The 15,175-nt window shown below is 38.2% G+C and overlaps 1 protein-coding gene across 16 annotated transcripts in view; it reads right to left on the bottom strand.

Moving 5' to 3' along the window:
- The window catches only part of APC (APC regulator of WNT signaling pathway), a 139,444-nt gene that overhangs the window by 18,868 nt on the left and 105,401 nt on the right, over positions 1-15,175 (bottom strand). For 5 of the 16 annotated variants that reach the window (XM_054488715.1, XM_063665137.1, XM_054488717.2 and 2 more), the window contains 4 exons: positions 10,605-10,703; positions 6,846-7,224; positions 4,228-4,323; positions 2,861-2,914 (listed from right to left, as the gene is read on the bottom strand). In XM_054488715.1, coding sequence (XP_054344690.1) covers positions 2,861-2,914; positions 4,228-4,323; positions 6,846-7,224; positions 10,605-10,703 — 628 coding nt within the window. The remainder of the gene's footprint in view (positions 1-2,860; positions 2,915-4,227; positions 4,324-6,845; positions 7,225-10,604; positions 10,704-15,175) is intronic. The other 11 variants (XM_054488718.1, XM_063665135.1, XM_063665139.1 and 8 more) reach the window with 3 other exon arrangements.

Genomic DNA, 15,175 nt, shown 5'->3' with positions numbered 1-15,175 from the left:
AGGCAATTGTTGGATACTACAAGTCTGATTAGGTCATTCATCTGAAAGAGAGCCAGTACGTTAATATTTTTAATAAGTAATCTGGAAAGTTCAATATGCAGAAGAATCTGCAAGTTTGTAAAACAAAGTTCTGTCTTGGCTCAAGAATTCCAAGCCAAGGGATTTAAATGTAGGAAGATTTATGCAAAACTTTATGACTAGCAGGAATGACAGACATGTTTGAATGTAGGTAAGTGAAAATTAATTTGGTTAAAGAAAATCCAAATCATATTTAGGAAAATTTTCCTCCATTCACCTGCAACAGTGGCAAAATACATAGACAGTGAACAAAAATCAGTCACTGTCTTTATGAAGAGCGTACAGACTGGAGCAAAGATAGATGAACTATGTAGAAGCATAGGGTGATATAATAGGTGGACTTAACTTAGACCTGGGATTAGGCTCCCTAAGAAAAAGGCTGAGGAAATAATGTTTTAATGTTTAGGTTGAAATGTAAAGGATGAATGTATCTTTTTAAAATTTTTTTAATGGTAGAGACAGGGTACCACTATGTTGCCCAAGCTGGTTGCGAACTCCTAGGTTCAAGTGATTCTCCTGCCTTGGCCTCCCAAAGTGCTGGGATTACAGGCATGAGCCACCAGTTCTGGCCAGATGAATGCATATCTAACAAGGGTGGGGCAGGAAGAAGAAAGACACATTCTAGGCAAAGGAAACAGCATGTGAAAGGGCCCCTGGGCCTGAAATATTTAACAGCAAGGAGAGGGCCACAAAATGAGGCTATAAACATGGGTAGATGCCAGATCACATAAGACTTTATGTGCCACATTAAAGATTTTACGCAGAAAAAGGAATAAATAGATGCACATCCTAAACAGATTACTATGGTTTCAGTGAACAAAATCGACTGTGAGTGGAAATGGGAAGAGAAGTAAGACAAAGTATTGTAGAACAGGAGAGACGATGGTGGCTTGGACTGGAGATGAAGAGAAGAGTGATGACTTAAGATACTTTTAAGTAGCAGAATTAAAGCAGTCAGTTGCTATTTGCAGGGGATAAGGATGACATCGTGAATGATTTCCAAGATTTTGAAATTTGAGCAACTGGGTTGGAATTTCTGAGCAAAGGAAACTGGGAAAAGATAAGAGATTCAGGGATGGGAAAGATTACGAATTCAGTTTGTGACAGTTGAGTTAGAAGTGTCTAAAATACCACCTAGGGGAAGATGTCACATAATCAGTTCAATAATGTGTCTAAAACTCAGGGAAAGAACTCAAATTGAGCTGTAAATTTGAAAACAAAAACAAAAACTATAACAGAAGCATAGAGAGAAACGAAGAGAGCCTAGGGCAGAGCTTCAAGGAATTCCACCATCTTACACTTGGGTAAAAGAAAAGGAGCCTGTAAAAGAACTGAGAATTTTGACCCATGAAATTGACATGGAAGACCTTAAGACTTGGCCTGGTATACTAATGAGATCCCCAAGATGTCGAGTATTTTAAAACACAGGATCAATACCAAAACAAAACAAACTATGCCTTTTGTCTGTATAAAATCTTGCCTGGTGTGACAATAACTGGGATACTTTCTTAAGAAAGATAAAATGCACCTAAAGAAGATGCCAAGAAGGCATTACACGATCAAAGAGTTGAGTACTCTTGTATGGAAAAACTAAAAATCTTAGGACTTGATACTGAAAATAAAGATTAAATAAGAATGTGGCAGATATCAACAGATTCAGGACGAACATGGCTAACAAAAAAAGAACATTCAAAAAAATTTAGACTATCAGATAAAAGAGGAAGTGCTTTTTGATTTCAGGCAAATGAAAAGATTTCAGAGAATTTTGAGGCACAGAATAGAATTCATAGGTTAAAACTATAAATGGATTTGCTAAAATATGCAAATTCATGACTGGATTGATACAATTAAAAACCGATTGCTCTAAGAAAAATCAGGATGTTTCATGGTAATGCAAAGATGATGAACCTGTCCTTCCACAATTTTCTTGGTGCCTGTTAGAAAACAGTGGTCTAAACAGACCAAAGTATTGCCCAATAGGGTAAAACTACCGATAGTAGAGCACCAACAGACTCAGGTGACATTCAACGGAATCCTTAATTTAGACTCTTGTGAACAAAAGAAAGACTGATAATTTTAAAAAGTATATTGCTTTTGTTTTATTTGGTTTAGATAGTCACCATTAGCATGAAATGCCTTGTTCTAAAATAAATATCACAGGCTCAACAAGAATATTCTATTGGTGTTTCACAAAATTTCCTGAACATAAGAATCAGACAGGCCACTTATCACGTTGATTCCTAGGCCCTTCCCCTGGAGATTCTATTTGCTACAGGGCCAGAAAATCCACAGTTTGACAAGTGCCTCTGGGTGATCATTATGATTTAGATATTTTGTGAAACACTAATGCAAATAAACTGTAAGTTCCTTGAAAGCCAGGACCAGGTCTTAATCATTATAAAAATCTACTGCCTAGCACAGTTTCTGGGGTAGATTTGGGAATCAATAAACATACATCATGGAAATTATATTCTAAAACTTCTAATACTAGTAAGTGCAAATTTAAATGACTGATAGCTGTAGAATCTTCATATATGTACAAATGACCATCCCAGCTGACTGAACTAAGGAATTCCCCTTCACCTATTTGGGATTTCTTTTCTCCTTATCCCTTACTGCCAAAACCTTGTGCTGTCTTATACTATTATCTCCCTGCAATCCACACACCCGAATCCTCCTTTTGCCCCAGTGCAAATCTGGAGGTGAGGAGTGAGAAGAAGGTAATCCCCTGTGGCTATGTCCCCAGCAGTCACACCCCCAGAGGCCCCATCCTGCTCCTCACCTGAAAGCCCCTGCCCTAGCTCCTGTGATGAAATGCCCCGGGTAGCCTTCCTACCTGAAGAAGGAAGAGGAACAAATACTGAGTCTAGGTTTTATTTTGAAATCCAGATGATTAATGTCTCAGTCCTAGTCTACAATCCATTGGAACACAGGAACATTTACAGAATAACTTTTGAGGTATCTTAAAATTGAATGTTTTCCTGTTTATTCATTATTTTTTATCCCCTTCCTGTTATGATTAGCATTTTAAAAATTTAAAATGTTCGCAAATGCTGAGATTGTATTAAGGAGGGGAGAATTCATAAGATTAACTGAGAATCCACAGGAGACCAGGGGGAGGAAAGAGAATCAGGTAGGCCAATTGCTAGGCCACTAGGAAGGAAAGCATGGCCAAAGGGCAGGCCTGAAATCTTAAGGTGCAGAGCCTCCCAAAGTGATGACTCTGAAGGAGACAATACTTTTGGTTGTTCAGGTTCTCTGTGTAAGAGTCTCATGACTTCATCACTTTTAAGATAAATGACGAATGAAACGATGAGGGGGTAGGAATATAAAGTGGGGGCTAGAACAAATGTAACATAAACGGCACAAAAAGCAAGGGCACAATTACACTAAAATGGGAATTAAGTGTATGGTTCTTGCTTGTGGCATGACTAGAGAGATCCAGTTCACATGAGATGGTTCAGCATGATGCAATTTATAAATACCACATGTACAAAATGAACCTAGAAATCAAAGAAAAACCATTACATAAAAAATGGAGTGCACTGCTGGTTATATAAGGCTTAGTGTGTGAAAATACATACCTAAAGGAGTAATCATTCCAAAGTTATAATGAAATGTTTCTGACTTAAAGCATAATACTTTTCTATATTAACCAATTTCAAAGGTACCAGGCTGCTTATGATGAAAATCCTGTAAAGTACCAATAACCATGAAGACAAATGACAATCTTAACAATAATTCCCTCTGATGCTCATCAAAAGTGACTGAGTTCAATCACAATACAGTAGCTCCACATTTCAAAATAATTCAAATTACCATCCTCATCAGCTGGCACATACAGAGTCTACTTTGGCAAAAGGGACAAAGAGTGACCCATTTTGTCATTTTTTTTCAATCTCTGGTTTCGATTTTGAAAAAGTTAGCTTATGACAGGGTAGCAGTTTCTGTGATTCAGGATCCTTTCTCTGCTGGAAACCAGGGTACAATTTTTTGCTACACAGAGGAAGCAGCTGATAACAGAAGCTGGTGGCCTTATATCCTAATTCATCAATGATTAAAAATCTTTATTTACTATACTGAATTTCTACCATGATTTAAAAATCCATCAGTAATTGTCTATGTCATTAAAAAACATTTTTGTCTTACCTAGTTCATTCATTGCATGTCTATGCTCTTCATCAAATGAAAGTTTCATTAGAACACACACAGCAGGACAGATCTGATGTTCAACAGGAGCTGGCACTGAAAAATAAAATCAACATAAACCATAATGCTTTGTTATTTGAAGAGCAATGATGTTTACTGTACTTTAAAAATATGCAGGGATCACTAATATACCCCTAATTCACGGAATTTTAGTGGGTCAACAAATATTTGCTGAAAGGATGAATACTACAAATGTGGAACAAAAAATAGGAATAAAGGGATTTGTTTCCATAAAAATGTTTACCACTCATCTGCCCTTGACTAAGTCTCTTAAAATAAGTCTAGGAGGTTTATGCTATTACTCATACAGCTAATAATTTAAAATTATGTTGAGTATACAAAATAATAAAAATATTTTGGTATAAAATGGTTTAATTTTGTTTATAATTTCTTTCTTTCTTTAAAAAAACAAAAAACAAAAACAAAACAGGGTCTTGCTCTGTTGCCCAGGCTCCAGTGGAATGATTATAGCTTTCACTGCAGCCTTGTATTCCTGGGCTCAAGTGACCTTCCTGCCTCAGCTTCCGGAGCAGCTAGGACTACAGGCATACCCCACAACCCCTAGCTAATTTTTAAAATTTTTTGTAGAGATAGGGTCTTGCTATGTTGCCCAGGGTAGTCTCAAACTCCTGGCCTCAAGTGCCGCTCCTGCCCGGGCCTCCCAAAGTGCTAGAATTATAGGCACGAGCCACTGTGCTTAGCCCAGTTTATAATTTCTATTTAAACTACTATCATGAGTGTGGGTTAAAAGCACATGGTGCTAGGTGCAGTGGCTCACACCAGTAATCCCAGCACTTTGAGAGGCTGAAGTGAGCAGATCCTTGAGCCCAAGGAGTTCAAGACCAGCCTGGGAAACATGGCAAAACCTCGTCTCTTAAAAAAAATTAGTCAGTTGTGGTGGCACACGCTTGTAGTCCCAGATACTCTCAGGAGGCTGAGGTAGGAGGAGTGCTTGAGCCTGGGAGATTGAGGCTGCAGTGAACCGTGATCGCACCACTGCATTACAGTCTGGGCGCTTGTGTGAGACCGTGTCTCAATACAAACAGAAAAAAAAGCATGTGGCTATGTACAAATGTGATCTCTAATACAAAAAGTTACACAGATATACTAGATAGTAAACAGAAATTTTTAAAAAGGGTGTCCAAGAAAATGTACCTCCATTCAATACTATGCACAAGGTTTCAAAACTCATTTGACATAATTTTTTAAAAAACTTCTCAAAAGAAGTATCATTTTATTCTATTTAATTTTTTGAGAACAAATATCAAGAGTACAAAATGTGGGTCATTACGTAATTGCGGATAGCCAAAGAAACAATCCAGGAAGGCAATGTTCTCCCAGTAAAATCTTACTACTTCTCCTCAACCCAGGACAAATAGATATGAAAGGCAATCCCTTTTTTCTTATGCTTTTAAATTTTTAAAAAATGAGATAGTGTCTCACTATGCTGCCCAGCTGGTCTTAAACTCCTGGGCTCAAGCAATCCTCCTGTCTCAGCCTCCCAAAGTGCTGCCATTACAGGCATGAACCACCACACCTGGCCTTTCTTATTCTTGAACATCTTTAGATTTCAAATAAATTCACCTTCATACCTAAGCTTAAAAAAATCTGCTATAGGTTCATAAGTCATGTTTGTATCATCTCCTCTTCACATCAATAGGCTGATACAGTAGAATCATCTACTTGTAGTGCACGTGTGTGTGTGTGTGTGTGTGTGTGTGAGTTCTTATCAGGTGAAAGGAAGGTCTTACCTTACATACTTACTGCTTTTGGCTCTTGGCTACAGGAATGAAATAAGTTATATCCCCACAGGTCCTAACTCCCATGCTGCTCCTGAGGGAGTGGGGCTGGGGTCTAAGGGTCCCTTCCTGAGTGAAGAGCTGGGTGGATTATCACTCCCAGCAACTGGGGCCCACTGTCTACAGCTGGATGGTACAGTAGGAAGACCACCGAGCTGAGAGTCAGGAGATCTGGGCTCTGTTCCTGGGTCTACCACTTACTAGGTGTGAGGCCGTGGTTAAGTCCTTTAGCTCTTCTGAGCCTCAGTTTTTTCATCTGTAAAATGGAGATGATAATACCTTCCCTTCCTACTTCACTAGGTTGATGTGAGGAGCAAATAACATAACAGATGTAATGCTGCTCTGTGTCCCCTGAATATAATGATATGCAAATGTAAAAGATTATGGTTTGGACACTAATGGCTAAAGGAACTTATGTAAAGTCACTTTCATCTATGAAATGAGCTTCAGCTATGAAGTGAAAGATGGGCAACATAATTGCTCAAGTTCTTTCTAGCTCTACTAAGGCCCTACTATGCTATGACTTTATAAATTTCTCTTGACTTACTGTTCTTATAGTAGTGCACATAACATTTTCCTTTGCTAAATTTTTCTAGGGAAATACAGACTTAATCTTTTAAATATGAGTAGCACAAATGGCTGATATGAATTTCCTCCTCTTAGTCATAAAGACAGCATATTAACTAAAAATGTTTTCTATTTAAAAATTTCACATTTGCTTTGAAACATGCACTATGATGTACACTACAGAAAACATACTTGGATTTTTGTCCTGGTCCATGCCTTGTTCATGAGCTTCCTGCCACTCCCAACAGGTTTCACAGTAAGCGCGTATCTGTTCCAAAAGATGAAGGACTCGGATTTCACGCCTGCCTCTCTTGTCATCAGGCTGTGAGTGAATGATGTTGTGGAGTGCTGCACTGGCCCTGGCCCGAGCCTCTTTACTGCCCCGGGAATTTCCCAACAATACAGAGTCTTTGTCATTGCCATGTAAAAGCTGGATGAGGAGAGGAAGACATCCAGACTGTCGCATGGATATACAGCTGTCTTGGGAGCTAGACATAGCTAGCAAAGTTCGCGACATATCATCCTTATCATGAGTACCAAGCATTGACAACAATGAATACACCATTTCCACCTGTGGGCCAAATGAGTTTAGAAACAAAATTATGACTTCAATATCCAAAAGCCAAAAACCAATTAAGTGATGAATGGGATATTTATTATAACTCTAAAAAAACAAAACAACTCCCTCCTCCCGCCAAAAAAACAAAAAAACCCAAAAACCTTTCCAGGATGAAGTAATCAGTGTTATTTCAAAATCTATGTATCATCACCAATTTGTTTGTGTGAGTAAATAGTATGAGTGGTAATATATAGTATTAAAAGAAAAAGTAGGTTTTTGCATACTCACTAACAAACTGTTAGTGCTGTTTGCCTAGATCAGTTGGTGCTAATCCGCTGACTATAATCAGTGAAAAACAACGAATTTCACACACATAGAGAATGTAGTTTATCTAAATTCTTTACATAATTTAAAACTTTATCTTATTTCTTTTAATCTATACCTATAAGCAATAAATAGAAAACATTTCTGCAACAATTGTAAGTACTAATTCTCAGCAATCATTAATTCTCGTCAGATGATAGTATCGTTAAAATTATATGATTATAAATTTAAAAACATTTTGTCATAAAAAGGAAAATGCCATGATTATACAGAGTGGGAGCCAGGATTTGTAGTCAGTTTTTTAAAAAGCAACTGGTAAGTACTAATTACTATCTGACAATAAATTCTAAGTATTTACTTAGAAGCAGATTAGAAATGACACCCAGTTATCCTGGACCATGGTCCACTCATTTTAACCCAAGAGGGTATTATATAAAAGTAGAGGCTATTATATAAAGAATGCATCTTCTCCATAAGTCAATGGTTCTCAACTGGGGGCAATTTTGCCCCCATCGGGACACATTTGACAACATCTTGGAGACATTTTTGGTTGTCACAACTGTAGGATGGGTATTTTAGGGGAATCTAGTGGGTAGAGACCAGGGACGTTACTATACATTCTACAATGCAACAAAGAATTATCCAGCCAATAGTGCTGAGGTTTAGAAATGCTGCTTTAAATGCGTAAATACACACATACCTTTAGATATGAAAGTTTTAAGAAGGCAGTATAGGACTGTGGATAAATGGGTTTTCATTGGAGCTAGGTTCAAATTTTGGCTCCACCTCTTAGGAGCAAGCTGTGATGCTATTATAGTTAAGCTATTTGATTTCTCTGAGCCTCAGTTTTCTGAGCTGCAAAATGGAGAAATTTACCTACCTAACAAGATTTTCTCCATTAAGATGAGATAAAATAATACATGTATAGGACAGTAGCTAGCATTCAAAATACATACTAGGGTCTTAATATTATCATGCATAAATTACTTCAAAAAGAAACAGTATTCTAATTGCCAGTTTTCACACAACAGTACTCTTGAATATTCAAGATTTTCTTTATAGTAAAAACTACATGTTGAGGTTAGACAGATCTGGAATTAAATTTCCATGCCTAAAACTTTTTTTGCTTCAGTTTTCTCATTTAGAGAAATATGAATACTTCATAGAATTTTGGAGGAGACCAGAGATAAGGTACACACAACTCCTGGCACAGTGATTGGCATATAAGAGGTCCCAAGAAGTATCAACAGGATTAAGCCTCATAGTGAGAATATCATTGATTATTCTAAAATCATTACTTAAATCAACATTAGTTATTTCAGTAATACATTTCCCAAGAGCTATTATATTATTTACAGTAAAGAAAGAGTATATAGAGTATGTTGTGAAAACAATTAATGGAATTCGAGTTAATTGAAACTACACTGTTTAGTAATATTAGAATTTCATTTCATCTTAGTGAATATTAAAATCCCTGATGGGCCGGGTGCAGTCGCTCATGCCTCTAATCCCAGCACTTTGGGAAGCAGAGATGGGCGCATCACCTGAGGTCAGGAGTTCGAGACCAGCCTGGCCAACATGGCAAAACCCCATCTCTACTAAAAATACAAAAAATTAGCCAGGCATGGTGGCATGCGCCTGTAATCCCAGCTACTTGGGAGGCTGAGGCAGGAGAATCGCTTGAACCCAGGAGGCGATGTTGCAGTGAGCCAAGATCGTGTCACTGCACTCCAGCCTGGGCAACAGAGCAAGACTCTGTCTCAAAAAAAAAAAAATAAATAAATAAAATAAATAAAAAGAAAATAAAATCTCTGACTTCAAAATAATAAAGTAACTATATTTTCCTCTTTTTTTGTCTTTTAAAATGGAGTTTTGCTCTTGTTGCCCAGGCTGGAGTGCAATGGAGTGCAATGGAGTGCAATCTCGGCTCATTGCAACCTCCACCTCCCAGGTTCAAGCGATTCTCCTGCCTCAGCCTCCCGAGTAGCTGGGATTACAGCCATGTGCCACCAAGCCTGGCTAATTTTGTATTTTCAGTAGAGATGGGGTTTCACCATGTTGGTCAGGCTGGTTTCGAACTCCTGGCCTCAAGTGATCCACCCACCTCAGCCTCCCAAATTTCTGGGATTACAGGTGTGAGCCACATCTGGCCTAAAGTAACTATTTTCTTTTCAAACATTATTCCCAAATCCTAAAATATTTGCTAACATCTAAGAAAGATACTCTAAGAAAGCTCACTTATCAGCATGAAATAACACTCAACTTCAACAATTTTTCCATTCACCTCAATACATATTTACTCATGTGCAGGCACCGTGTTAGACACAGCAAAAGATAAGTAAAAAAATATTTCTTGATTTCCAAAAGACAGGTTCATGCAAATTGTTAGTGATTCAAATGAGGCAGATGGATCACATGGGGAGGTAAGAGGACCTTGGGAATCAGAAAATGTTTTGTAAAAAAGCAAAGCCCAAGAAGACTTTTGAAGGCTGGCTAGGATTCTGACAGACATTTATGGTGGTCCCCACCAATGCAGGCAAGGAAGGGCAGAGGAAAGTCACAGGGAGTGTTCAGGAAGAAGGAAGTGAGCCAGTCTGGCTGGAACTCAGTATTCCTGCAGAAAAGTGGATGTACAGACTGAAAAAGAATTAAAAATTAGCTAATCTGGCACTTTTATAATCCTGATTTTTCCTTTGTTTATGCTTCGTTGTATAAAAATATGTCATTTCTTTAAGAAACTGTGAATCAGAATTCTCCACTAGAAAGCAGTGTAATCTCAGCTCATTGCAACCTCTGCCTCCTGGGTTCAAACTATTCTCATGCCTCAGCCTCCTGAGTAGTTGGGATCACAGGTGTGTGCCACCACGCCGGCTAATTTTTGTATTTTTAGTAGAGATGGGGTTTTGCCATGTTGCCCAGGCTGGTCTTGAACTCCTGGCCTCAAGTAATCCACCTGCCTTGGCCTCCCAAAATGCTGGGATTACAGATGTGAGCAACTGCGCCTGGCCAAGAATGTCTTAGCAAAGTAGTCATAGCATTAGTGACCAAGGTTTGTAATCTTCTGTTACCTTGGTTCCCAGATGACTTGTCAGCCTTCGAGGTGCAGAGTGTGTGCTACTAGAACTCAAAACACTGGCTGTTTCGTGGTCCATTCGTGTAGTTGAACCCTAAAAATTAAGCAAATTATAGATGGTATAATTTAGACTATAGGTAAATACAGATAACATCATGTTAAGGTACTCCAAATGAAGTATCTTTATGATAAACAATTAAATACATCATAAAAAGTATGACCATTATAACTGTTCAAAATATTTTTTACCTATACGCTAAGTATATTTTAAAGAAAAACTAAAGAAAAGAGAGTTTCTTGCACATGAGCATTAAACTGCAGAATGGACGTAACCAAAGACTGAAGAAATTCTAGGGTAGTAATTTTTTATAGATCTAAATAAATAAAACCACATTCAGATAAGCTCACTGATGAAAAGCAATGAAGGAATGTTCAAATTCTGAAATGCTCCAAATTGCTAGAAAACTAAGTATGAATTTGCTACAGTCCAAGTTCTCTAAGCTCTCACAGTTTAGAAAGGGCTGTTTAAAACTTTTACTGGAGAAAGACATGAAAAAATAAATGACTGCAGTGTAATATAATATAAACACCGCAGTAGAAGAATGAACAAAATACTGAGGGAAAACAGGAAGAAAAATTACTGCGTAGGGACTATTAGAGGCTGTATAAAATCAGTAACATTTAAGGTAGGCATTTTGTGACAGAAGGGTGATGGAGGAGACTGTGCAAAGGTACAAACACGGAGAGCGTGGAGTGTTCCAATTTAATGTGGACAGAACACAAGGTGTACGGTTGGAGCTAAAGGTTGGATTAAATCATTAAGTATCTCATGTCATTTCAAAGATGTTGCTGTCAAGCTGTGGAGTCACCGGACTTCAGGCAGGAGAATGGTACAATCAGAATTATGTCTTAAAAATAGCATGGAGAGATCACAGGTAGGAAATGAGGGAGAGGGTATTTTCAGTAGTTGAGTGGTTCTGAGGGCACAAACTAAGGCAGTGAGAATAGAGAAGTGGGGATGCTCTTGAAGGATATTCAAATTAGTTGGCTTGAATTGAAGGTCAAATTAATTGGCTTGAATAACTTGACTGGATGTGAGTAAAGAGAGGTTGGGAGTCAAGGACAACTTGGAGGTGTCAAGCTTGGATAAATGGGTAAGTAATGATGCTAGTAATGGATATCAGAAACCCAGAAATAAATGATGGCTTTCATTAGGGAACTGAGCTCACTTTTGAATCTGACATCCAATAAGAATGCCCAATGGGCACCTGAAAACAAAGGATGCAACTCTGGACAGGAGCTGGGGTTGCAGATAAATATCTGGGACCCATCAAAATATAGGCCATAGCTAAATCCATTCATTAATTAAGGAAATGACTGTAAGAATAGTGTCAGCAATATTTGCAGGCACTCTTTTGCAGTTCTCAACCTTGCAGAATGAAAAGCTAAAATATAAGTTATTTGAGGACAGAAACTTTATTCTGTTGACTGCTGCATTCTTAGTACCAAGGGTGGTCTTAGGCTTAGTAGGTATCCACAAAATATTTGTTGAATTATAAATAAATGAGGAGCTATTAGTAAAATCCATAAGAATGTCAAGATGCAGGACATCATTCGAATTGTCTTTCAGATATACATGCTCTGGCTAATTGGAGAAGGGAAAGAGAAAACCACAATGGGAGTAATAGGTTTTGAGGACTGTGAGATGGCACCTCCTACTCTAGAGGGTACAAGGTATAGAGTTTTGGAACCAACACAACTTATAATTTCCTTTAGTGCATAAATTTCACTTTTGGTGATTTTTTTTCTTTCTTTTTTTTTTTTTTTTTAAGAGACGAGGTTTCACTATGTTGCCCAGACTGGCTTTGAACTCTTTGGCTCAAGTGATCCTCTCACCTCAGCCTCCAGAGTAGCTGGGACCACAGGCACAAGCCAATGAGCCTAGCTATGGTGACGTATTAGAAACTTTTCTTTCCTGTTAGCTAGCAACGTAAACTGTTTGCCGGTTAACTTCCACTTTGGTAGACAACATAGAAAACTGTTAACAATGCATTCCTAAGTGATTCGTCAGGATTTTAATCAAGTAATAATTAAGTCCTCATACAGAGATTTCTGAATTCGTCATAAATTACTTGTTCAAATTTGTTATAAATTTGTTATAAAGTCTTTAAATAGGTAATACTCCAAAGTTAATTTTTATGAGGGCTGCTTAGAACTTCTGTATAAGTCATGTTATAAGCCAAGGTGAGGTTTTCCTGACTAGTGCACAAAACTATTTTAGATCATTGTTCACAATAATTAGCTATTTTAGATCAGCATTTTTAAGAGAAAACTACATTTGTCAAAACTCATTCAACTGTACACTTAAAATGGGTACATTTTATTGTATACTAATCTTTCTTCAACAAAAGTGATCTTTAAAAAATCCTAACTTGAGAGGTTTTAAAAAATGTGTCCCCGTATAAAGGCAAGACAATCCACTTATTCATACTCACATAGGGAAGTTGGGTTGGACTGAGAATACTAGTTCAGAGTCCAGAGTGGCTCCCCTTTCCAGTCTCTACTTCCTTTGTGGGTCTGGACTCTTTATGCTGACTAGTCCTTCAGGGACACTTCTAAGACAAAACTAATTAGTAATCCTCCTTAGGGAAGGGAAAAGAGGCATCAAGGAAAGACTCGTCTTACATCTGTTTCCACTGCCACCAGCTACTGACTGCTTCTGGAATGGTTTTTAAATCTACAAGCTACCAAGCAACAAATATTACCTGAGCCCCTGCTACTTTCCAGGTAGTATGCTAGTCACCAGGGATATAACTGAATAAGACATTCTCACCCACACTACACACAGAATCTAGATGAGGAGCTGAACATGAAAATACGTGTCGGTAAGTGCTTTGACAGAAACTATATGAACACACAGGAAGATACACAATTCAGTCTTGGTTCCTGAAAAAGTGGCATCTGAATTTGGACTTGAACCATGAGGAGTAATTCAGTTAATAAAAAGAATGAGGGGGATTAGCCACAGGGCAGCCCAGGCAAAGGCAGAGGCATAAGCAAGGGTCAGAAAGAATATGGTATAGTTGTGTTTGTGTGTGTGTGGAGAGGAAGGTAGGCAGAACTACAAATAAATCTGAACATAAGGAGCTCACTCTGGTTGTAACTAATAAAGGATAGATCTGAGGGACTGAGACTCAGGCTAAGGAGGATAGTTGGGGCTTTTTTAGTAAATCCAGACAAGGAAACTTTTTCTTGGTCTATAAAAGGGAAATGAGTCTTTGTCCTGAAGCAAACACACAATCTTTGAAGATGTCTAAATATTTTTACTGTTTGTAGGTAGCCTCTAAGATAGATCTTCGCCTCCTGGTATTCATGCCTTTTTGTAATCCCTTCCCCTTTAGTCTTGGCTAGCTTTAGTGACTTGCTTCTAGTGAATAAAATGCTATAGAGGTGATGAGAAGGGTTACAAAGACATGGCTTTCATCTTGGGCACCTCTCTTGTTCCCTCTAAGGGAAGCCAGTTACTATGCTGTGAACTGCTGTGTGGTGAGTCCCATGTAACAAGGAACTAATGTCTCTCTGGCTGACATCCAATCAGGATCTGAGGCCTTCAATAGCTGTGAGTGAGCTTAGAAGCAGATCCTTCCCTGGTTATGCCCTGAGATGACTGCAACCCCAGCCAATACCCTGAAGTCTTGTGGGAGACCCTGAACCAGAGACAGGCAGCTCAGCTGCACCAGGACTTCTGATCCATAGAAGCAAATATAAACGTCTACTAATGCTGTTAAGTTTTGGGGGCAATTTGTTATGCAGCAATAGCTAACTAATGTACTACTTGAAACAAAAGAAAACAGGAGGTTTAATTATGAAACAAGGGAAAACCTGTTTCCACAATAAAACATGTTTCTGACATTCATTTCAGTGTAGACAACAAATCTTTTCTAAGCTTCAGTCTTAGTTATCTTCCTATATAGCTCCTGGATTTTGAGACACTCCTCATTCCCCAATCTGTCTCAGTAGAAATTTAGATGTATTTACTATTCGGAGATACCAAGAGGTACACATACTTGTACTCTCTATGAGCCCAGAACTTGGTCCATGAGAGTCCTTCTTGGGCGTTTTATTAAGGCTACACCTGAGCCAACTTCTTTCAGAGGGACTAGAGTCTCCCTATACACAAGAAATGGTTAATAACTTCCTAAGAATTGTTTCCCACCCAACTCATAACTAAATTCTGAAGAAACTTGAATGTGATAAACTTTCTCACAACCTCAAGACCTGCTAAGTCAGTCATGATTGCACATCCCTTGAATCAGCTTTGCTCATTGTCCAAAGATAGAAGTACTTGCTGTATCATTCCTGACTCTCAGCGTCAAAATGTGTGAGACCCTATTTCCCACTGTCCTTTTTCCTATCCAACTTTCCTGTAGCATCCACATTCAATGCTTTATAAATACCCATACATCCTCAACGTTTTACTTCATGTTCCTTTTATTTCCTGGTCTTCAACTTTCTCTAAGACGTTGATTCTTTTTATGTGTGTGTGTATGAGATGGAGTTTTGCTG

This window comes from Pongo pygmaeus, chromosome 4, assembly GCF_028885625.2.
Source record: "Pongo pygmaeus isolate AG05252 chromosome 4, NHGRI_mPonPyg2-v2.0_pri, whole genome shotgun sequence".
In the NCBI taxonomy this organism is placed as follows: Eukaryota; Metazoa; Chordata; class Mammalia; order Primates; family Hominidae; genus Pongo; species Pongo pygmaeus.
This window is presented reverse-complemented; position numbering and strand designations above follow the sequence as displayed.